Genomic DNA, 24,213 nt, shown 5'->3' on the forward strand with positions numbered 1-24,213 from the left:
CAACTGCCAGTTTCATTATTCAAAATCTTCAACTTGTAAGAACTAGCAATGCAACCAAAGGTCTATGGCACATTTTTTGCCATGGAGTTGAAGGATCGAGATCAACTTAGAAAAGAAACTTAGAAAAATGTTTAGACTCCCATACCAGGAGCCTCCTGTACAAGTCGGAAGTAGAAATTGTCCTGAGTTAAACATCAGATGCAGTGATATAGGAAACAACCACAGTAATGTCATCGAGTTTGCCTCCATAGTAGCGATATCCAGCATCCTGAGCAGCTGCTGAGAAGGGAGTTTGCCGGTTCCTATCTTGCGCCCTCTGCCGCGCAAGCGCAGCAATCTTCTGAGCAGTAACCTGAGGACCAAGGCTAGCTCTGGTGGCCTGGATGACAATTGCAGTGATTTCATTGTTGTACAAGTTATCGAACAAGCCATCAGTTCCAGCAATGACTATGTCGCCTGATGCAACAGGGAAATTGAATACCTGATCAATTGCAAACAAAAGAAGAGTTGGTTCTCGATTGGAGTTACATGTCTAGAACTCAGTACAACTGCAATAATAAGTAATACCAAAAGATATCCATTAATGGTGCTAAATATTCTAGTACCAATATGAAGATTATCTGACAGCTCACTTCAGAATCTAGCCAGTGCGTTACTATAATATTGAGACATGATATGATAGTTTAAGACCAGAAAACAATTTCACATCTCTTGCATTTGATATCCAAGGTGGTGCTTTTGGGATGTTAATTAAGAAACCAAGAAGATCAAAACACTTATGATACTAAGTGCTCAGTGACTAACTTTAATCATCCCAGAGGCCAGTAAATAGCTGTAATAACAAGAGGTAATGACAGAACAAGTATCAGAGCTTACTTGTGCAGAGCTGGGGAGGTCACTGCCATTGCCACTTTCAAGCTGATAGGTAAAATTGAAATCATGCTGTTGTACAGGTGACCTGAAGAGTGTGGATCCATCTCTCACAACAATGAATCCACTGTCTCCTAGATTGAGAGCATGGATGCCCTGCAAATGAAAACCAGAAGATTCATAAAAATAATAATAAATAAAAACAAAAAAAATAAAAAATTTGTGTAGGTGGGCAGTAATCTCCATTAAGGAGGAAAAAGTTTCACCATTTTATAAATCTGTTTAGCAAAAGCAAAAAAAAACAAAAGGTAAATGCCATACAATGCAAACATTTAGGTGCCGCTTAATTTTAAAGGTTACTGCTATACAGAAGAATGAAAGCTGTATACTACCATGAAATATCTAGAGGTAACATAGGATGATGTCATTCTATCTACTAGCATTGAAACACCACCAGATCCATTGAAATAAATACAATCAGACTGAAATTTTACAGATTGGATATTTACAAAAAGAGCAGTGCAGAATGCAGAGTGAATATACAGCGTATTGATGCAGGCCCAACCCATGACGAAGTCAATATGACCCTTCAACCTTCAAAGGGACATAACTTTTGACTCAGAATTCAGAATTAGGCTTTGTCGATGGCCATGCGTGCAGAATTTGAAAATCTACATGGTGAAACCGTAACCACTTTAGGCCCCAAATTCAACCGTTTAAACCTTTTTCAGAGTCTTTTTGTTATTTTTAGTAATTTTCATTTTCTAGGTATTTAAGGTTACAGCTAAGCAATCAATTAAAACCGAACCGACTGAACCGATTAAACCGATAACCAAACAAACCAAACTTGTTTCGAACCGACTGACCCGACGGAACTTTTCAAAAAAATCAAACCAAACCGATAAAACATCGATTAATTCGGTTTTTGACCGAAATAACCTAATTTTTCGATCCAGAATCAATTAGACAATCAATCCCGGCTGGGAATGAGTTTGTTGCGAAGGAATCACGAAGGAATTAGCCCCAATCAATTGAGGAAATCCTAAATCGATTGGGGAATGTCGCGATACTTTGCGAAGGAACTAGCACCAATCGATTGGACATCAGTTCAACTTATAATATCGGTTTAATCAGTTTAACCGAATTTCGATTTTCAAAACCGAAATTGAATCAATTAAACCGATATAACCAATATTTTAAGGAAAAAAAATTGAATTTCCGAATTAACCAAACCAAACTTTTAATTTCGGTCAGTTCGGTCGATTTATTTGGTTTAACCAAATTTTTACTCACCCCTATTTAGGCTAATTTTGGTATTTCTGATTTTATTGGATAGGATTTGTCTTATCTGCGTCCTGTTTTGAATTAAGATCATTCAATTATGTACTTTCCTTTTCGGGTAAAAGATCTATTTTCTCTTTTTACAAGATTGAAATTAAGATATGTTAATTGTAATTTCTTTCATTTATTTAGGTCTTAGTTGTGGTCTATATAAGAGTCATGTTTCGATGTTGAGGAATTATCCTTTATTCATAATAAAAATTCTTATTGTGGTAAAACTTAGAGAGAGGCGTATTTCGTTTTAGGAGGATCCTCTTCTTGTTTTCTCCTCAATTTTCCTTTCTCAGTAGCCCGCAAGAAATCGCTATCCTGCCTAGCGTCACATATTTTGTATGATGTTGTATGCTCATTATTCTACCATGGACAGGTTATTAGAACACCAACTCCAGAGGTTAATAATAGCTTATCATCTATTGATCCTATTAGGTATCATAGTGATGCAGCAAGAGAGACAATAATCTCACACCTCCTAATTGGCTCCCTTTTCTTTATTCAAATAATGGTTTGCTGCTGCTTTTTTTCCCCCCTCTCTTTCTCTTAGGGGCAAGGTCAAGCAAGAGAGGAAGAACCAGGTATTCTCTCTTGCAATCTGCAAATGGATAAAGGGATCCAGCTTGCTAATGATAGGAAATGTATATAACAAAGATGTAGAGAAAATACAAAAGGTCATGGGAACCAACAGAGTCTACAATAACCATGATATCATGCCAAAGATTATGTTGAACAATACAAGGTAGATGTAATACCATTTTTCTTTAATAAAATATCTCAGATTTGTGGGGAAATTGCACAACCAAAACAAATTTTTTTTAAAAAAAAAGGATTTTACATGCTACATTAGCGATATCCAAAGCAATAAAAAGGAAAAAGACCTGGGAAGTGAGAGCTATAATGCATGCCGTGGATGAGCCCCTAGCTGTTGTTATTGAGTAAGCTTTTTCAAGAACTCTTAAGGGATCAATGGAACCTTTTGGCTCCTCCCGAATTGCATTCGCTGAATTAGACATGAGTTCTCTAGCATATTGTCCTGAATCAACACCAAGATCAGCCCATCCACCAACTCCATCTGCCACACCAACGGCTTGCTCATTAGAACAAATAAAATGAGCATCCTCTCCTCCAGTATCTTCTTTGTCCGGGTGAGGTAAATAGCAAGATCCAGAGAGCAGCTTCAAGAATTCATGATCTTGATTCTTTCTGTAAAGAAAGTAGTAGAATTTCAAGCAACATGCCTAGAAGACAGGCTGATGCAAACGAGAGACACAAACTTTACAAGGAATTTACATATTATAACTTACACAAAGTTGAACTTCTAAAATGTCCTTAAGGAAATAAAGTAAACTGAAAACTGTATCAAAGTTTATATTTTAGAAATATAGAAGTATTGAATAACCGATGCAAACCTAACTGTTTAAGGTACAAAATGTTCATCTTGTCAAATTTCTCAGTCAACTTTTAGCAAATCACCACAAAATAGCTTCAAAGCATAAATGCACCTTCCAAAGTGAGCAAACAATACAAGTAATAAATTTTTATGAGGGTGGGTTACTGATGTGTTTTCTTAATATACTTTCTGATCATTTATTTTATAGGACTAGTTGTAAACAAAAACTACATTTTAATTATTACAAACATGGTCAAACTTAGGAGTTCAGACAATTTTTTTGAGGAATAAAATTTCTGACAATTACTCTCACCAATGAAACGTCAACATCCACATCAACAAGTTGTTTAGTAATATCATTTGGGTTTGATTACAACAGAAATACAGATCACATCAAGTTTTAAACAAGATACTAGATAATGATTCAAGGATAAGATCCCACTCCATACCCTTGATCAATTTTTTTTTACAAATTACTAAGCAAGCATGATCACTTGTGTGTTTTTATACATCCTATGACTATGGTAACCTTTGCTTGTATTGTCTCTGTTGGCCTTGGCTCTCCATGGCAGAACAGGCAAATTTGAGATTATGTAGAATTAAACACAAAAAAAATCCTTGTTGTGCTCTCTCACTCTTCAACTCTATTTCTATAATCCCTAGCAGCTCTTCCCCCAATAACTAGTTACTTTGGTGGGAAACTACATCTATTCTGATTTGGATGGAAATCAATTACTAACTGAACATCACACCTAAAACCCTCATGCACTTTTTCCTGTCGCAAGTTACAAAAGTTAGACAATATTTAACAAAATAAAATTTAAGAAAACTAGTTAGAAGCAAGATGATTAACAGTGGTCAAACCAAGAAATAACTACAAGCTCAAGCTATGATTATATCATTCTGATTTGATGTTTCTTAAGACTGCAGTACAGAAAAAAAAAATTAATAAACTAGCAGAGCTCAAATACAAGAGCAATTAGATGTAAATCTGAGAGATGATAAACAGGGAAAAAAATAAGGTAAGATGGTAGCAACAAGTTCAAAGACAAAAAATAGATTATATAGTTAAAAAATCTAAATCTATTATAGTGGAAGGTACAAGGACAAAAGGAGACTAAAGAAAACATTAAATAATGCAATTAAAAAAATAATTAATTTGAATATTAATAGTAATAGTTATGCATAAAGCTCAATGGACAGATAAAATTCATGAGCAATCTCAAATAATTTAGAAAACCACAACTAGATGATGATAATTTGTCAGGTTAAAGTAAATTGATAATTTATAATCCATTCCACAAAGTGAATGAAACAGAATCAACCATGCACTTCATATCCTTAAAGAAATCCAACTTTGGGTACTTGAATAATTTTTTGCTTAACAATAATCTCTTTGTGTTTAACAAACACTTCTTGATCCACTAAAGTTTACTTGAGCAGCCGTATTGATCTTATTTGCTCAGTGCCATACCTCCTTGAATTTTTCTATATCAATTTCTGTTAAAGACGCACTTCAAAATAAATTGTAATGGTGAGCATCAGCAGCTGAGTAATACTTCAATATCAAAATATGAACATATAAAATTAACTCATTTACTGGATATTCAAAGAAAAAATAAAATGAAAGTGAAGAAATATGGCAAAAAAACATACTGTTCAGAAGAAACAACAGGATTCTGAATCTGCTCCTCCTGCACAGTTGCATCAAATGACAAATCTGGAGCTGCACCCGTCGAATATGGTGCTGAACATGAAACCAATAAATCTTGACTCTGTGGTTCCACTGAAGAATTATATCTCCAGTTCATACCATGAGTATTTGACCAGAAACATTTGTAGGCCATATTGGAACCCCACGGTTTTTGATTCCTTAAGCTCCCACAAGCTTTCCATGAGAAGTTGAGACCGTTACTGCAAGAACAGAGATTGACCCTCATCGTGCTGTTCAAGATGAGTTTGGAACTTGAATTATCCTTTGTCATAGGGCAGGCGGCCAACCCAGATCCTCTCAAAAAAGCACTGCTGGAAGACATTATGTTCCACCAAAAAGGAAACCTCCGCACAGGTTGTGAAATCTGATTAGTAAGATTCTGGGCGGCAACAGCGGGTGAAGAAAAGATCTGAAATGGGCGGTTGCCACCACAGGCGTGGGGATCACTAATGGATGACTTAGGCAGGAGACGGAAAGCGCAGCCAAGGGTGGAGAAGGGCTCAGAAAAGACAAAGCAGGTGTTACCGAACAAGAAACTCCGCCCACGTCCGCGTAGGAGTTCCGACGAGGTCTGCAGCCCTTTGTGCTTCGACAGGTAGGTCGATGGCATCTTATCCTGTCCTGGCCAAAGACAGAGCGGAACAACAAAGCCGGAAATCTCTCATAACCAGCGACTTCTAGTGGCCTAAAATTATGGTCTAATAGCCAGCTCTGGAAAGGAAAGATTGTAGCTTTGTAAGGCAAAAAAAATATATATATCCCCCCATTTAATTGGATAGAAGATACCATTTTTTAGACTGATTGCAAAGAACAATAGAAAAACCAAAAAACATACTTTGCTCAAAATAAAAATATTGAAAACGAACAGACTCCATTTAGACGTAGATTGCAGCTACAACATAGAAAGGAAGTTTTATTTATAAACAAGAAGCACCTTCTATCTCAGCAAAGGTTGGTTATTGACAACATCTAAATAAAAAAGGATAGAAACTTCAACAAAATCTAAAAAAATAAGTAAAAAAGAAGAAGAAGCACCTACGAACTTGACTACTTCCTTATCGCCTCCTGTTCTCTCCCTGTGTCCGAGGGAAGAGGGCCACGGAGAGAGAGAAGGCCGCTTGGCCGCCCTTGTCCCGTAGCGTCGAGGTGATTTGAGGTGGAGGCGGCGCAATGAATGGAGCCAGGGGAATGGATTGCGAGACGAAGTGATCGAATCAACGGCTACCTTTGACCTCGAGCACTGACATCGCGTGTTGCTATTTAGTACCTTTCGTTCGGGAAACCCTAATTCCGTACCGGGCCCACATGAAGGGAGTGGGAGGAGGGTCTTGTCCAATGGATTAATTGGTATTGGTCGGGTATACCAAGTAGCCATATCCTCCCCTGGATTTGTAGGAGCAATAGAGGATAGTAATGTTACACACACCAAATTTAGAAACATTAAAGAAGTACAGCTTAGTTAATTTATTTCTATAATTTTTATTTTTAATATCAAAATAATAATTTAAAAAATAATAATAATCTCACATAATCTTATTGATTATTTCTAGATCATCGACTCAATTTTAAAGAAATTTTTTATTGACTATCAAAATAAATTGAGAAAAACACATGACGACATGACGACTAATCCAGAAGTTTAATATTCTTTGATTACACGTTTCATTTGAAAAAAAAATTTTACACATAGATTATAACTAAAGTTTGAATCATGAATATCTAAGTGATAATTTATATATTCTATCATGATATCATGACCTTTAGGGACAACCTGCAATCTAGAAGAACGACTTTATTTGAGATGATGACTTTTAATGGAATATGACTACAAGAATACTTAATTACTGATCATGACAATAAGATATACGATTGTGAAATATGAGAAGCACGGATGCATAGTATCTAATGATGCATTTGGTTTATATGAATATGAAACTGATAGAAAATTATAGAGTCTACAAGTCATATCATGATGTAAAAAATTTAATTCATATACTATTGACCTTGTAAGAATTGAAGTTGTAGTTATTCATAATGCAGAATGGACTTAGCAAATTACTCGTCTCAAATTTATTCAAGCAACCACAAATGAAAGTAGTACAGATTTAACAAATTTTATCAGCAATAGGATGTGACACCACACAAATAGGATATTACAATATCTAAAAATGAATGGAGAGGAAACTGTTAATTTGTGTAAAAAAAAATTAGTCTGGTGTACGAAATTCTTGTCATGTGGGGTCCCGAAAAAAAATTCGTTATATGTAGTCTTACCATATTTTTTATAAGAAGCTAAAATATGATTAATAAAAAAATGAAAAACATGAGCATTTTACAGGCAAGGAAGCTTGGCAGTAAAGAAAAATCAACAATGGAAAAGAGAGCTAAAGATAACTATTCTAATTGACAGAGGACGTCTTTGAAAAAGGACAGAGGGTACGTAATCGTAGAGGCGAGGTCTGGAAGGTGCGATGAGGGAGGGTTTCAACGATGACAAGTCGAACTGCAAGTACAACATAAATCTAAAAATTCATTCCAGGGATATTTTAGAGAGTTTATTTTAAATAATACGTTCATTTAATATTAATTAGAAAATGGTCGCTCATCTACTATTTGTCAAAAGATGATCACCTTTTAATTGTTGCTCGTATAAAATCCCCACAAAATCTATCCTACTAATAAAAATTTCAATTAAAATCTAGCCAAAGCTTTTATACAAATAATTTCCTAACAAATTGTGCATCAAGAACAAAAGGCTCAATTTTAATTTTTCTAATCAATACAATATTTGCACTCACGAGAGACAATAGATGCCAGTAACAATTTAATCGATAGTTAATAGTGTTTGGATCTCAAATATGACACTAAAAATTCTGAAGTATGAATTAAGAATCATAAAAGTGAGTTATTAGATGCGTATACCAACCTCTTAGTTTACTGCAACCAAATTTAAAAAACTTCTAGTCTATTAAAATGAGAAGTATCATTAGTGCCATAGGTTTGATTAAGTAGGCCAATTGAACATTTTTTCCTTGATCAATTAAATTTTTTTTAATATTCTTTCCATTTGTCACTTTCCCATTGGGCATTATTTCAAATTGGTTATTCCAAAGGCTAACGTATTCATCTTTTGTCACAATTATTTCAAATTGGTTGTTTGGGTGAAGTTTAAGCTTTTAACTTATTAAAAACTTTCTTTCTTGCATCATAAGTACCATCAGTCCATTGACTGTGTATCAAATATTCGACAAAAATTTCACGAGTATTATTTCAAGTTCATTGCTTCGGTGAAATTCAAGAAGCTTTTAATTGATTTAAAATCTTCTTTTTTTATCATAAGTATCAATTAGGCACCGATCAGTCCAGTGACTATGATTAGTTAAATTTTCATTAATCTTCATTTATTTCTTATCCACGTGTCATTTTTCTATTGGTTGTTATCAAAAATTCAAAAAAAAATGTGAGAATTATTTCGAGCTCATTGTTTTTGGGCGCCAAGGGCCACCATGAAAAATAGTAATAACAAATAAAGCGCCAACCACCGAAAGGTTGCTCATTAAAATACAAATGTTTGGTGTGCAGTTGCTGTTACTTTTGCACTTCTTTGAGAGATTTTTTCAAAATGCCCCTCCCAAAGCTTACCTTTTTTTCCAAAACACCTTAAATATTTTCAATATTGTAAAAATATCTTTTGCTAGATTAGTTTTAAAATGGCACTCCCCATTGATTCCGCGAGCGAGAGTTTAGGTTATTTGCATTGTAAATAGATCTTGAAAGGCTCGAGTCAGTGTTATCTTTGGTATTTCTTAGTGTCGATAGCGATGACAATTCAGAGCAATTATTTATTTTCTTCAACAATGTGATCACCCGAGCTAACGTTGTGATTGATCATAGAGGGACGAACAATGAGACCTTACATATCCTCTCCCTTAGAAAGGGTGCAAATTGAGACGAGATAAAGGGCAGTTTGAAAAAAAAAATACTAGTAGTGTTTTGCAAAATGTATCTAAACTCTGGGGGATCATTTTGAAAATTTGTCTTTCTTTAAACAAATTCACTTCGTTTCCTTCTCTCGCGTTTGTCTTCCCAAGCAGCTAAAAGCTCTTCCTTTTTGGCCTTCCATCGCTTTCTTCACGTCTTCATCTTGTTCTTCCCATCGCGATTTCGTCGGATTTTGAGATCCTCAGTCGCCATGGCTTCCGCCGCAATGCTGCCAGAGAAGCGCTTCGGAAGGTCTTCAACGTTCCAGTTTAGGACTTAGCCTCGTGAAGGAGAAAGGGGAAGCGGAGAAGCGCCTCGAAAGTTAGTAAGATTTATTTGATCTTTTCTGAATCATCGTTTTGGGAGAGGTAAAGAGATGGATTTCCATTCCCTTTTCTGCTGCGGCACATTTGCTGATAGGTATGTTCTTTGATATTGATTTCTCCTCCGAAGCGCTATAGGTTAGGGTTTATCATGCCTTTCATATTGGCTTCTCTTTGGTGCCTTTTGTGGAGGTTTCTATTGACTCCATGACCTAAAATTGTTACTTTGATACGGAACAGGAGACGGGGGAAGAAGAACTCCACAGGTTGGAGAGTGTTCTCTCTGAAAGAGTTGCAGTCTGCCACCAATAACTTTAACTACGATAACAAGATTGGGGAAGGGGGTTTTGGCAGTGTGTACTGGGGGCAGCTCTGGGATGGATCTCAGGTACTATGCATCATCATCCTTTTTTTTCCCCTTTGATTTTGTCTTGCCTTTTTTTTAGGCAGTATTTTCAAACTTCAGATTAAGAGATTCATCCATGTTCTCTTGTTTGGAATTGGTGAGTTTTACTGACCTAAAGTCGATTTTCTTTTCACTGAACATTGAATCCTCACAATGAGTGAGCTTGGCTTGGCATATGCTGTTTAGAATCCAAGAACACCCAACATCTATTTGAATTGAAGTCTTACAACCTTTAGATTTATAGCTGATGGTACATTGAAGGGATGATTCTTTCTCTTTTCTGATCCACTGTGTATCAGAAGCAAAATTTGGTTGCCCTTGTTTACTCAGATTGCTGTCAAAAGACTAAAAGTCTGGAGCAACAAGGCTGATCTTGAATTTGGTGTTGAGGTTGAGGTTCTGGGCAAACTGAGGCATAAGAACCTCCTAAGCTTGCGAGGATACTGTGCCGAAGGACAAGAGCGCCTCATAGTCTATGACTATCTTCCGAATCTGAGTCTAGTCTCGCATCTGCATGGTCAAAACTCAGCCGAGAGCCCTCTCGACTGGAGCAAGCGAATGTGCATTGCCATCGGAGCAGCTGAGGGAATTGTGTATGCCTCGGGACTTCTTATTTTACATGGATCTTATGTAAACCTTTTTCTAACTTCTGTTTCATTTGGCAGCTACCTTCACCACTATGCGACACCCCATGTCATCCATCGGGACATTAAAGCAAGCAATGTTCTGCTAGATTCAGACTTCCAGGCACAAGTCGCTGATTTCGGATTCGCCAAGTTTGTTCCTGACGGTGCAAGTCATGTCACAACCAAGGTGAAAGGCACCCTAGGCTACCTTGCACCCGAGTACGCCATGTATGGAAAGGCCTCAGAGAGTTGCGATGTATATAGTTTTGGAATACTCCTGCTAGAGCTTGTCAGCAGCAAGAAGCCCATAGAGAAACTGAGCACAACATTGAAGCTACGGATCACTGAGTGGGCACTACCTTTGGCTAGGGAAAGAAATTTTAAGGAGATTGCAGATCCAAAGCTCCAAGCAAAGTATGACGAAGAAGAACTCAAGCGAATGGTACTCGTCGCCCTCACCTGCACACAGAGCATGCCAGAGAAGAGACCAACAATGATTGAAGTAGTCAATCTTCTTAAGGGGTTCTCAAAGGAGAAGCTCTCTAGTTTAGAGGACGATATGTTTGGACCTCAAACAACTGGAAATTCTCAAGTGGCATCAGATCCTGACAATAACTGTAGTTCCATGTCTGAAGAAAAGGGTTCTAGAGTAAACGAAAATGAGATCGGTGCATAGGTACCCAAGCTCATCACCTTGTTTTTTAGCAGTTAATTGCCGAATTTGTGTGATTCAACTACATTATATTTGCTTCTTATTCCTTGTCTCTGGGTGTGATTAAGACACTTTATCATCACTTTTAAGAAGAGTCCCAGTTTGCAGAGTTGTGTTTCTTCAGAAACAGAAATGAGTTTCACAATATGCTCGATTTAGAAACATGAACTTCAACTAGGGTTCTCCTCATGCTCAGGGAATCAATTCTTGCCTACAGAAAAAAAAGAAAGAAAAGAAAGCGGCATTCCAACCCTTCATATTCTTCAGCTTGCATATCCCATCAACTCATCAAGGGAGTTGATGAAGCAGGTTAGCCAAGTCATATCAATTGAGATGGTTTTTGAGAGTAGGATCAAAAGAGCTTCTTGCCATCCTTCATCAGCAAAGTCAACCTTTCCATTGCCATCCCGGTCAACCCTCTTAATCATCTCCTGCAGTCCAGCAAAATTAACACCCCATTGCCAACTCCTTGAGCTTGAAGGTCGAGAATACGTGCGTCGGCTCTCTCTTCCTCCACCAGCGAATCACCTTCATCATCATCTTCCTCATCCGCCTTAGGTTTCTCTACCTACTTTTGCAGCTCGACTGGCAGGAACTTGGTGTGGCGGAGGAAGCAGCAGTAGTTGACGAAGGCACATGTTAAGAAGAAGAAGAAGACGGCAAGCAAGATGATGAATTAAGCAAGGGATCGATCAAAGAGGGGTGAAAGGGAGGAAAAGCGCATGGATCACGTGTCCATTTCAAACCACAAAAACTGCCAATCGCTGACCGGATAGACGGTTGGTATCTGCCCGTTGATGGGTTGAATGCGACAGTCGTTGGATTCCGTTGAGATTCTTGCGCTCCGATGATCATTGACATTGATCACGCAGGATTGAGGCCCAATTACAGTTCTAAATGGGCCGGTTAATCATATGGTAACATTTCTAGTAGGGCATTATATTAAAACACACCTTTAATAATTAAAAATAACAAATTGACTTGCACAAGAAAATTAATATAAAATAGATGTCACTTATTTGAAAAATGACCATTATCTACTGATTAGGTTTCTTGCTTATTTCAATAAAAAAATTGCAAATGGTATGTCTCTGTATATAGCCCCCCAGTCTGCCTTTCATGTACTAGAATGTGATTCAGTTCCAATGTTCATATTCTAGTGAAGTGAACTCAATACACATGTCCACGCTATTCAACTGGATAAAGTAAACCATATTCGATCTAAGAAACACAGCACAATGAATTGTTTGTGTACCTGGAATAGTTTCTTCTAAACCCAAGCCTCATGGGCATGGACCGAGAATCTGCATTCGAGCTGGTAGCATATATATCTCACCAATGCACACTTCATAAATAGTAGAAAATGTCATTGTAGTTACAGATCTTTTCTTCCCGCAAGGGTAGCACAAACAACGAGTTATCAACAACAACAGCAACAAGATGAAAAATTCAAACCAATCTATAACACAACCGACATCCATCGGATCACAAATAACCACCGCATCGGCATAAGAAAGAAACTATAACAAGCTCTACCTGATACAAGCTGGCAAAGTAAGTCCATGGCAGAAAAATGCAAGCACCACGTATATAATAATCACGATAAGTAGAATAAGCGCGATCCTGCAAGAGGCAAACAGTCACATTCAAGAAATGTTCTAATTCCAAGTATAAAATATAAAGGTTAGAGGGAGTACAAACAGAAAAATCATTTTAATCCGCTAATGTGGATAATAAATTGTTAATACAAGCAATACAATTAAATTTTAGATGACAGGTATTGGATTTTCACTTCTATATGAACAAAGAGAAGGGCTGGTTTTCTTGCATTTCCTACATTGCTATTACACAGTGAATTTGGATGATGACTACATTTCATTGAGAAAAACCTGGTTGCCGAGTATATGATCACATATCTGTAGAGTCACTCGCCACAATTCAACTGACAGCAAGAGAAAACTAGTTACGCTGGTACATAGAACTCAATCTCTAACTAAAACCAATTCAGATGGCTTCCTCTTTCCGTATAAATTAAACAAAATCAAAGTGAAGCTATGACAGAATTGAATGCGTGAAAGACAGAAGTTAAAAAAGGTTAAAACGTGCAATTTGCATACGTTAGCTTAATATTTCTCCACCATGCTGTGTTCCTGAATCGACGTGCTTGTTTCCTGAAACGAATTGTATTCCCCTGCATGTTTGCAGTTTTGTCAACTAGCAACTCCAGTCGCTCTCCTCTTCCCAGCACTTTGTCAATATTTTCTATCATAACATTGTGAACCTATGACACAAAGCCATTGAGAGGAACTATAGTAGTCAAAAAATCAGAAGGTTAAACTGAATGAAAGATGTTAATATTTCAGGTTAAATAAATATAAAAGAGAGTGATACTAATCTTAATTAAGCCATTAACTCTTGAAAGTTTCGACTTCTATCGAGAGCACACAATTCTGTAACAAATTTTTATTCATCCATTTCCTACCATTCAATAGAATTCACTCATTCAGTCACGTCTCACACTGATATTAGGTGACAATGCGATTTTAATGGTAAGTCTCATAATGATGATAATGATGATGATGAAATAAAGATATATATTCCTTCGTGAACAATATTTTGATTTTCCCATTGAATTCTAAAGCTTGATTACGGATAAAATCATACAACTGACTCAAATAATTTGGACAAATACATCTTGATTGATACAATGATGATGCTCAAAGGTACTACATGTCTAGATTCCAGGTAAGTGGAACACAATTGGACCTAATTGATATTTTAGTCTTCATTGGAGAGCAAAGTACAAATGTCTACCATTGACTGCTTAGCTTGATTATTCTGAACAAAAATTAATTGGGCATATTTTAAAGCAGGAATAGCATCCATGCTCGCGTACCTTATATGTAATATATATGGTAATCAACTGAATACTGTCTCATCTGTTTTTTTAAACCCTTGAATGGTATTGTACCAGTGGAGCATTAATCAAATAGAGGATGCATTACTGTAGAAATAAGTAGCCAAAATATTGCATTGTCATGTCATGTTGATCACTCTGAAATCATATATATTTTTGCATTTGGGGCATTTAAACATTGAAGAATTATGCAACTATGTAACAGGTACAGCCTTTAGTTGTCATATCCCTATTCATCAATAATGTATAATGGTAGAGAAATAATGTATAAAGGTAGAGAGGATTATCTAGGGTTTCTTGAGAAAGAGGAAGCATACTTTTTTTCCTAGACATGATATTGGGTTTCCTCCTCCTTTGCATACCGACTCATCCCATGATTGCGAACTCTTCACCTGTCTACCTCCACATATGCATCTTAGTCGCATGTTCGCCACACGAGCTAGTCCAAGTTCAACATCTCCTCCATGGAATGCATCTTCCACAGCATCCATGTGCCTCCATTTGCCTCATCCCTCTGCACAATGCGTACGTCCTGTACACACCTTTGCCCACACATCTCCACCTATAGTCCTACAATCTTTCTATGACTGACTGCCTATAGTCCTAGGCAAGTAATGCTTCCTCTTCTCCACATCAAGAGGTTATCATCCTTCTTATTCAGAGACCCCAGAAGCCTGGAAGCCTAGAAGCCTGGAAGCCCGGAAGGTCAACTACAATTAGTGGCTCAACTACACCTCTCTGAGTCATGTGCCTCCCTCGATGACAATCCAAAAGAAAGAATGGCCACATAATGGTGCATGTCTTCATCGGTGTTCCTCTCTCAGCCTTTGTGGAACTAAACTCCCAATCTGTTCAAATTGAGCACCGTCACTGAGAATCCATCCAGTTCTCTTTATGTCAAGTTCCTTTTATGCGCGCCTCTCCTACACATCATGAGTTCATCCCGTTCATCATTGTCACTAGATGAGCATTTGTGCATGTATCATTCCAAGCATCATTGTCATGGTTGAATCTCTCTACGTGCACCATTCTGCGAATCTCAAGTTGACATGTTCTTATCTCTGTGTACGACATTCCATGCACTTCTTGAGATCAATCTGGAAATTATCTCTACATGTGTCAATCCGCGAACATTGTCTTCTCTCCATATGCTTTATTCCGCTGGCATCCCCTTTCTGTGTGTGCCATTCCACAAACTTCTTGAGATCATTCTATGAATTATTTCCATATGTGTCATTCTACAGACTTCTCAAGTCTCTCCTTCGCATGAGTAAGCATAGGTTGTATTAGTTGATTATATTTGTAACAAGATTTCTATAGTATAATTGCATTAGCTTGAGGAGAGTGCTATGGAGTATTATGTAAATATGTAATAGGTAATGAATTTATTGGTAAAATTCTCTATATATCAATAATATATAAAAGTAGAAAGGGCTCTCTGGAATTTTTTGAGACGAATGAAGCCTAATTTTTCCCTTGACAAACAACGTGCATCTAACATAGATCGATGGACCTCTATTTACTCTGAGATCCATACCATACAGATTAAATTGACACCAAACAGCAGGGGCACAAATAAATCTACTAGTGCCTTAAGGTCATCTGAAAATATTAAAAAAACATTTTAACCTAAAATATTGGATATAAGAAAGTAACTAAAATATAAATTTTGATATGGTTGATGTTGGATACAAATAGAAGTAAAATTGTTTTCTGTGTCCTGTAAGCACAAAGCAAAGTCCATAACATCTCAACAAATTGTATTAATTTCTAATGAAGTACCCTACCTGACTCATTTCACCCTTGATGCGATTCATTCTATCTGCATTAGGATCATTTGAATAGTAATCAATTTGTTGACTCAAGATCCTAGAGAACTCATCATTCATTGCATAAGCAGGTGCTGTATGACAAGCACAACCATATGCCTTGACAAATCTTCCATGAATATCCTCGAGAAAAGCAAAAGGAATTCTTCCTACATGGACCATTCACTCCATTTAAAATGGCATTTCTATTGAAGCAATGTTTTTAAAGATGAAATCTAAGTCGTCAACAACAACAAGAACAGATTTGATATTACTTGAACATGTAAATAGCATATACAATTGATATTTCTATTCTTTGTACAATTGATGCTAAAAAGGTATAGTCAACCAACCTTTCTAGTTTAATGAAGAAAATAGCATACTAGTAATGAGGTTCATGTAAGTCAATGAGAAAACCATGATTTACAAAGCAAAAGGAAAGAATAAACAATCTACAATTTTTTGAGAGTAAACCATTGTTCCTCCATGAAAGCTTGATAGATACTGGTTGTCATTGTCCTAGGAAACACTAAATATGTTTGATAAGTTCAACACAAAGATAATCCACACAATCTTAAATTAAGGTTGGTAATTTGGTACGAGTGACACAAATGAACTAAAAAAGCATTGTCTTGAGTAGGTTGGGCAAATTACTATGACAAAAGAAAAACACAAGTTCCTGCTTTAGTCTCTTGAATATGCAGGAAGTTATAAGTTCTAAACTAATGCCTTTGCTAGGATGGTAGATGGTCATGTCAGTTAAAACAAGTTTAGGTTTGTGTTTGGTTCTCATATTCCTCTAGAGGGGGCGTTAAGGTAGCGGGTTAAGATAGCGGATCTACCTTTTTCCAAATGCACATTAACTTTTGCCCACATTTTCTGAATCAGTCTGTGATGCTTTCCACAATAAAGATGGTAGATGTGTCCCAGTGAGAACTCTCTGACTAGCTTCCTACGTCCAACATCCAGAAGTTCTGTTTCTAAGGTGAGTTAGTATGACTCTGGCTGATTACTGAAACTTATTTTACTTTGAACTAAGCATTAAGGCTGATAGATGTCTAATCTTGTTGAGGAAAGAATAAAATATTACTCAATGACCATTCAGATTATTTAGAGAATATATTTCCAATCTGATGGTTTGCAGCTTCCATGAGATTAGACATAGTAAAACAGTTGTTCTGCTTATATATCTGTTTTCTTCCAAAAGTCTCGATCCATATGTGAATTGAGGTTTCCAACCCAATTAAATACAAGCTAACAATTCTATCTGGCACAACCACTAGGTTGATAGAAGTGAGAAACGATTGAAGCCTAATTACTCAAATTTTACCTTCATTTTGATCGATGGAACGAGAGCTGTTATATATTCTCGTTAAACATACTTCATGGAAATCATCAAAAATTTACTTGTAACTTGCCCAAATTTAACAATCCGGGTAAGACTTTTAAATGGTGAGATTAGAGATATTTACAATGTCCTTGAGTAAGAGCTTTAAAAGAGAAAAAGAATAGCCTTCATAAGGAAACATCAAAATTTTTGCTATGGCACCAATACTTGTTTGGTGTAGTGGTAAATGAGGTAGATTCGGAACACTTTCATCAAAGGTCAATAGTTCAAATCAATATAACGGTACTGTTAGGAGAGGTTTACCTTTGTTGCTCCCACTCAAACTGGAATGTAACATGTGGGGGGGGTACCTTGTGGTCAAGACCAAAAAAAAACAAAAATGCTTGCTCTGACCAAGCATAGCATGACAAAGAAACTGAATTGGCATTCATATTTTGACTCAGGGATTTCAATTAAAAGTATGTACTTTATCTGAACGCATAAATGGCTAGCTAATGATGCCAAAACGCTCACACTTTCCAAGCACAGTATGACAAAGAAACTGAATTTGACATTTATCATTTGGCTCACGAGTCCTAGAAGTTCGAACTATGGGCTCTAGCTGAATGTTGAATTAGTTAGCAAATGATGCCAAAACCCACCTTTTTTGTATCACATGCAAGCAGATAATCCTAGGCAGCAGGAGTATAACTTCAGTAAGACGAAAAAGCGACATTTTTTTATGTAACTTTTACTAGTTTTCTTTTAAATTACTCCCTTTTGGACAGAGAGCATCTGCATGAATTTTTCTTCAATCTACGAATCTTTTTCCCCTCCAAATTTCACAAAGAAGAAACGCAATAAATTCGATAATTAATCGATCAAGAACCATCCGCAGCTGGGATCCACGGAAGATAAGGGTGGAAGTGCAGGAAAAGGAAGGACTCACTGCCGGCGGTATCATCGGCGACGCAGAGAACGGTGAGGCCGTCTGTGCGCTTGACGTGGAAGACGTACCGGTCCTGTGAGTAGGACGCGTGGGTGTCCTGGGAATCGGGGATCCGCTCGAGGATCTGCCGCGCCACCGCGCCGGCGTTCACCGCCGCAGCGCTGAACTCCGCCAACACGACCGATCCTCGCGCCACCAGAGCGTAGAGGATCGCCATCTCTCCCCTCTCCCCTCTCCCCTCCGATCTGGTAGTCGACGAGAAGAGGCAGAAGAGAGAGGAGACGAAACAAAGGGAAGAGAATACAACGGAGGGAGAAGGGAAGACTGTTTCGTGGTTCGGACGGCACAGCGAGATACAAAAGGAATGATGATGGGCTGGCGGCAAAAAAATAACCATCGTAAGCGTCCCTACCAAATTAATAGTTTTGTAAATTAATTTTATTTTTTTAAAAGCAACGTCCCTTATTTTATTATTACAAATGAGGTGTCTGCTGATCACTATTCTCAAGATTAATAATTATCATATTATAATTGATAAAAGTACTGAGAGGAATGTATTCATTTTTATCATCATTATTACAAATGAAGTATTTCATATTAAAAAGATTTCTCGCTAGATTAAGATTAGTGAAATAATTTTAACTAAGTATTTTAATTTTATTAAGAATACACTCTTTACTAACTAACTTTAGCAAAATTTAAAATAAAATTATATTAATATTTTTATATTGATTTTTTAAAAAAATTTATTAATAATTTACACAAATATATCAATTAGATCTAAAATTCGAGATTCAATTATGATATCTATAAATATAATATTTTAGACTGATAATCTTAAAAAATATATTTTTCTTTATTTTTATTAAAAATATGATATTAAATTATTGTTTTATAAAGATAAATCCATTACACTTGTTTACTGTTGGCCCTAGTCAATATTTATTTTTATCCGTTTAATATTTATAATTTTTTTTTATGAATAAGACTTAAGTATTGATAATACTTAAAAATCAAAATTACTTTCTATAGGATAATTATTCTTCCAACCTGTTATAAGGGCTAGCTCACGTGTGCACAATCGTATCAATAAAAATTACATAATATAAATAAAAGTTATTTTAATAAAGAATAACGGACAGGTGCACTTAAACGGATCTCCGGAAAAGTATCTATTTTAGGTAGTCTTATTCTACTAAGAGATTATTTTTTAATTCAAACATGCAACCTTTAGGTGTAATTTTATCATTGTGCCAAGTATCAAATCAAAGTTATTTTTAATATCGATCGAAATTAGTTTAATACTAATTAAAATGATTTCAATATTAATCCAAGTTGCCTTATTAAAATTATTTTAACTTAGTAAAAAAAGTTAACCACTTTTGACCTGAATTATTTAATTAAAATTATTAGACCAATTGGATAACAAGGAAATTTTTTAAAAATAATAAAACAATTTTTTTTAAAAAATAATAATAATAAAAAAAGAAAAATTGTTCAAAACTCCCTAATAATAAACTATTATTCCTCTTTTAGTCCCCATGCTAGAAAAAATTTATTTTCATTCCCTACATATAAATTTTTATTTGTTTCAACTCCCTAATACACATTGATTTACCTGAACTCCTTAATACACATCGATTTACCTAATTAACTTTTATTTTTGAAAGGTAAAAAAAAATTAAAAAGAGATATAATTCTTCTTAAATTTCAACATATTTAAATTAAAATATAGTATATTTTCTATCAAATTAAACATGACTTTTTTCTGATTGCAAGTATTTCAGGTCTTGTAGTTTTCTAAAATTATAAGGAATCCAAATATGCTCTCTATTGTTATTTTTGACATTACTAATGGTGGTACAAAGGTTTTAAAAAAAATTCTCTTTTTTCCTTTTTTTTTAATTTTTTTCTCAACCTTGTTATAGGAGATCAGACCCATGTTGGGCTTGATATCTCTTCATATCAAGTCCAACAACAAAAACGGCCCAACAATAAAAAAAAAAGAGAATTTTTTTTTTCAAAACCTTGGAACAACCACTAGGAATGTTTAAAATAACAATGAAGAGTATATTTAGACTTCTTGCAATTTTAGAAATCCATAGGACTTGAAATGGTTGTAATCTGAGATCTCTAAGTTGATCAGTGATTTTCACAAATTGCAAGCATTTCAGGTTTCGTAGATTTCTAAAATTACAAGGAATACAAATATGCTCTCCATTGTTATTTTTAACATTACTAGTGGCGGTCCAGAGGTTTTGGAAAAAAATAAATTCTCTTTTTTTCTTCTTTTTTTTCCTCAACCTTGTTATATATAGGAGATCATGCTCACATTAGGCTTGATATCTCTTTATATCAAGCCCAAATGTGGGCCTGATATGGGGAGATATCAGGCCCAACAACAGAAAAAAAAAAAAAAAAAAAAAAAACGGGAAAAAAAAATTTATTTTTTCTAAAATAGCTAGACCACTATTAGTAATGTCAAAAATAACAATGGACAGTATATTTGGATTCCTTGCAATTTTAGAAATACATAGCACTTTAAATGATTGCAACCTGAGGTCTCTAGGTCGATCAGCGGGTTTCGACCGAAACCCACTAATCGACCTGAAGACCTCAGATTGCAACTATTTCAGGTCCTATAGATTTTTAAAACTGTAAGAAGTCTAAATATGTTCGCTATTGTTGTTATTTTCAGCATGTCTAGTGGTTGTTCAAAGGTTTTGAAAAAAATAGTTTTTTATTTTTTTTTATTTTTTTTTTCTTAACTCTATTATAGGAGATCAGACCCACATTGGGCCTGATATCTAGCCCACGTTGGGCCTGATATCTCTCCATATCAGGCCCAACAATAGAAAAAAAAAAGAAAAAAGGAAAAAAGAAAGACAGAAAGAGAGTGATCTATTCACGCGAGTATGCTTCTCAATTGATCGGCTGATCGATTGGGATTCCAATCGATCAACTGATCAATTTGAGAGTGACCTGTTCGCACGAGTATGTTTCTCAATCAATCGGTTGATCGATTGGGAATCTAATCGATCAACTGATCGATTCGAGAGTATTAGTACCCTAAGGTAGTTTTGATGTGATCAACCAAGTCAGGTTAGGTCATGTTGGTTTTTAATCCCTGTGTCTAAGTGTGCAAGAACTTAAGAGCACAAGAAGTCGAGCAAAAGATGTAGCTAGCGAGAAGGATGACACGGGAGAGAGCCGACGGGCTCGGTGCATCTGAGGGATGAGGTGTTGCGGAAGAGTTCGCGGACGATCGAGAAGGAGACGCGCGATGTTTTCGAAGCCGGAGCAGAAGCTTGCTCGAGAAGGTCGGAAGTTAGGTTTCGGTAAGCCCTATTCTGGATGGCTGAAATCACCCAAGCGAGTAGAGTCGAAGCGGAAGAACTGGTGCGATTGGCCCAAATCGAAAAGTCAACTGGAGAGTTGACTTGGTCCGGGCGCCTGGACTGGGTCCGGGCGCTTGGACTTAGTCCAGGCACCCAGACGGTCCGAGCGCCTGGAATAGAAGTTTTAGCCATTTGCGACGTGACACGTCCTGCTACGTCGGGAATAAACTTTTATCTCATTCCAGGCGCCCCGAGCAAGGCTATAAAAGCAGCCTTGCTCCCAGAAGCTAAAAACAATAAGAAAAAGAGATAAACAACACTTGTAATTGATTCAGTTTCAGTTTAGCTTTCTAGTTGTGAGATTTAACTGTTGTAAGACGCTTCTCTGCCCAGAGGAGAATTTTAGTGAGCTTTACATCTTCCTTAGATTAGCAACCTCCCCGGTTGGAACAAAGTAATTTTTTTATGCCTCGTCTTTTTTAGTCTTTTAATTATTTTATGCAAGTGTTGATAATTAGTAAGCTATAAAGTTTGAGGAAGGTTGTTTTTGTTAGGACCCTTGGTGGTCGGCTAGAGATGGGGGGAGGGGGGGGGGGAGGTGAATAGCCCATGGCTAAATTATGCAAACACAACCTTTCTCGAACTTATTACTTAATTAAGAGAACACTTACATAACAATAATAAAAGAGACTAAAAGGAAAGAGGCACAACTAGGGGTGCAAATGAGCCGAGCCGCTCGTGAGCCGCTCGCGAGCGGCTCGGTCAAAGCTCGACTCGAGCTCGAATTTGACTGAGCTCGAGCCGAGCTCGAGCCGGCTCGTTTAACGTTCGAGCCGAGCTTGAGCTTATTTAACATAGGCTCGAGGGCTCGTCGAGCCTATTCGAGCCAGGCTAAAATTCAATATTCTAATGTTTAAAACAATTATTACTTTCAAATAATCTAATAAGTTGAGGGGTGCTGGTGGTTAGAGTGTTTTATTGGGTTGTTAGAGGTTGAAGGTTCAAATCCCAGCTTCCGCAACTTATTTTTACATTACAATCCATTTTCGAGTCGAGCTCGAGCCGAGCTCGAGCCGATCATTAAATGGTCGAGCCGAGCTCGAGCTTAAATTCTGAAACTCGCTCGAGCTCGAGCTCGAGCCGAGCCTCTTCAATTTTCTCGAGCTCGAGCTCGAGCCGACCCAGGCTCGAGCTCGGCTCGGCTCATTTGCAGCCCTAGGCACAACAGGTTTACTTAGTTACAACTTAGGAGGTTGTTAATCCAAAGCATATGAAGTCGCACTAATTTATCCTTCAGGCAGAGAAGCATCTTTACAACAATGAACGCATAGAAGCAGAAAGCTAAACAGAAAACTGAATGAATACAAGTGTTGTTTTTCTTTTTCTTGTTATATTTAGCTTCTGGGAGCAGGGCTATTTATAAGCTCTGCTCGGGGCGCCTGGAAGGGTTCTAGGCACCTAGCATGGGATAATATTTTATCTCCGATGCAACAGTACATGCCACGTCGAATTTGGCTAAGAATTGGATTTCGGGCGCCCCGATCACCAAAATCAGCAAAATGTTGATTTGTGGTGTCAGGCTTCTAGCTTCGGCTCTGCTTGCTTCGGTCTAGGTCTTCTGCTCTGGCTCCGCTCGCTTGGGTAATTTCGGCCATCTAGAATAGGGTTCACCCGAACCCAACTTTTGGCCTTCTCGAGCAAACTTCTGCTCCGACTTCTCGTCCCTCGGAAACACCGCGCGCCTCCTTCTCGTCCGCTCGCATACACTTCCGCAACGCCTCGTCACTCAGACGCATTGGGCCCGTTGGCTCTCTCCCATGTCGTCCTTCTCGCTGGCTGCTTCTTTTGCTTGACATCCTATGCTCCTAAGTTCCTGCACACTTAGACACAGGATTAAACACAACAAAACCTAACTTAATTTGTTTGATCACATCAAAACTACCTTGGGGTACCAACAATCTCTCCCTTTTTGATGTGAGTAACCCAAGTTAAGTTAAGATAAACCAACATAAAGTAAGATCAATAAATTTACAATTAAAGTGCAAAATTTTGAAAAAGTTTAAACTACCTCCCCCTAGACTTAATCTTTCCTTCTCCCCTTTGATCCCATAAAAAATGGGGTACCAAAAAAAATCTAAGGGTAATTTTTCAAAAATAAAAAAGTTTAAAAAAAAACTTTGATTTTTTGACAATTTTGAAAAACTTATCAAGTTTTTGAAAACTAAAAAAAAATTGAAAATAATTTTTTGATATCACTAAAAAAATTTGCAATGTAAATAATTTTAGAAACTTTAAGTTTTGCAAAGAATTTTCTAAGTAAAAAAAATATTGAGTAACTATTTAAAACATTAATTTCAATTAAATGATTTATCAGTTAGTCAATTAAATATTTTATTTCATTAATTGGCTTCCAGGCTGTGGCGAGGTACTAGGCCTTCTTGGTTATTAGAGTAACAACCACTTTCTAGACAAAACCTCTTAAGGAAATTAAACATTTAATCTACTCTCTGAAAACCT

The 24,213-nt window shown here is 36.7% G+C and overlaps 3 protein-coding genes across 6 annotated transcripts; 1 reads left to right on the forward strand and 2 right to left on the reverse strand.

Annotated features, from left to right (window-relative positions):
- Positions 1 to 87: 87 nt before the first annotated feature.
- LOC122006743 (probable protein phosphatase 2C 55) lies at positions 88 to 6,518 on the reverse strand. Of its 4 annotated transcripts, none has more exons than XM_042562350.1 (5): positions 6,349 to 6,518; positions 5,252 to 6,020; positions 3,084 to 3,408; positions 877 to 1,026; positions 88 to 481 (listed from the first exon to the last, which is right to left on the reverse strand). In XM_042562350.1, exons 2-5 carry the CDS (start codon positions 5,917 to 5,919, stop codon positions 188 to 190), a joined length of 1,437 nt encoding a protein of 478 aa, XP_042418284.1. In that variant the 5' UTR covers positions 5,920 to 6,020; positions 6,349 to 6,518; the 3' UTR covers positions 88 to 187. The 4 variants fall into 4 exon arrangements, with proteins under 4 accessions (XP_042418284.1, XP_042418282.1, XP_042418285.1 ...); XM_042562348.1 differs by having other exon boundaries at positions 6,345 to 6,517; XM_042562351.1 differs by lacking the exon at positions 6,349 to 6,518 and adding an exon at positions 6,244 to 6,314.
- Positions 6,519 to 9,388: 2,870 nt separating this feature from the next.
- LOC122006745 (PTI1-like tyrosine-protein kinase At3g15890) lies at positions 9,389 to 11,466 on the forward strand. Its single transcript, XM_042562352.1, has 4 exons — positions 9,389 to 9,710; positions 9,854 to 10,001; positions 10,350 to 10,612; positions 10,685 to 11,466. Exons 1-4 carry the CDS (start codon positions 9,667 to 9,669, stop codon positions 11,319 to 11,321), a joined length of 1,092 nt encoding a protein of 363 aa, XP_042418286.1. The 5' UTR covers positions 9,389 to 9,666; the 3' UTR covers positions 11,322 to 11,466.
- A 1,223-nt stretch (positions 11,467 to 12,689) lies between these two features.
- Positions 12,690 to 18,722, reverse strand: LOC122006746 (vesicle-associated membrane protein 711-like). The gene is made up of 4 exons (XM_042562353.1): positions 18,359 to 18,722; positions 16,062 to 16,252; positions 13,475 to 13,638; positions 12,690 to 12,980 (listed from the first exon to the last, which is right to left on the reverse strand). The coding sequence occupies exons 1-4, from the start codon at positions 18,573 to 18,575 to the stop codon at positions 12,890 to 12,892; spliced, it is 663 nt and encodes a 220-aa protein (XP_042418287.1). The 5' UTR covers positions 18,576 to 18,722; the 3' UTR covers positions 12,690 to 12,889.
- Positions 18,723 to 24,213: the final 5,491 nt, after the last annotated feature.

Source organism: Zingiber officinale, chromosome 7B (genome assembly GCF_018446385.1).
Source record: "Zingiber officinale cultivar Zhangliang chromosome 7B, Zo_v1.1, whole genome shotgun sequence".
NCBI classification, from domain to species: Eukaryota; Viridiplantae; Streptophyta; class Magnoliopsida; order Zingiberales; family Zingiberaceae; genus Zingiber; species Zingiber officinale.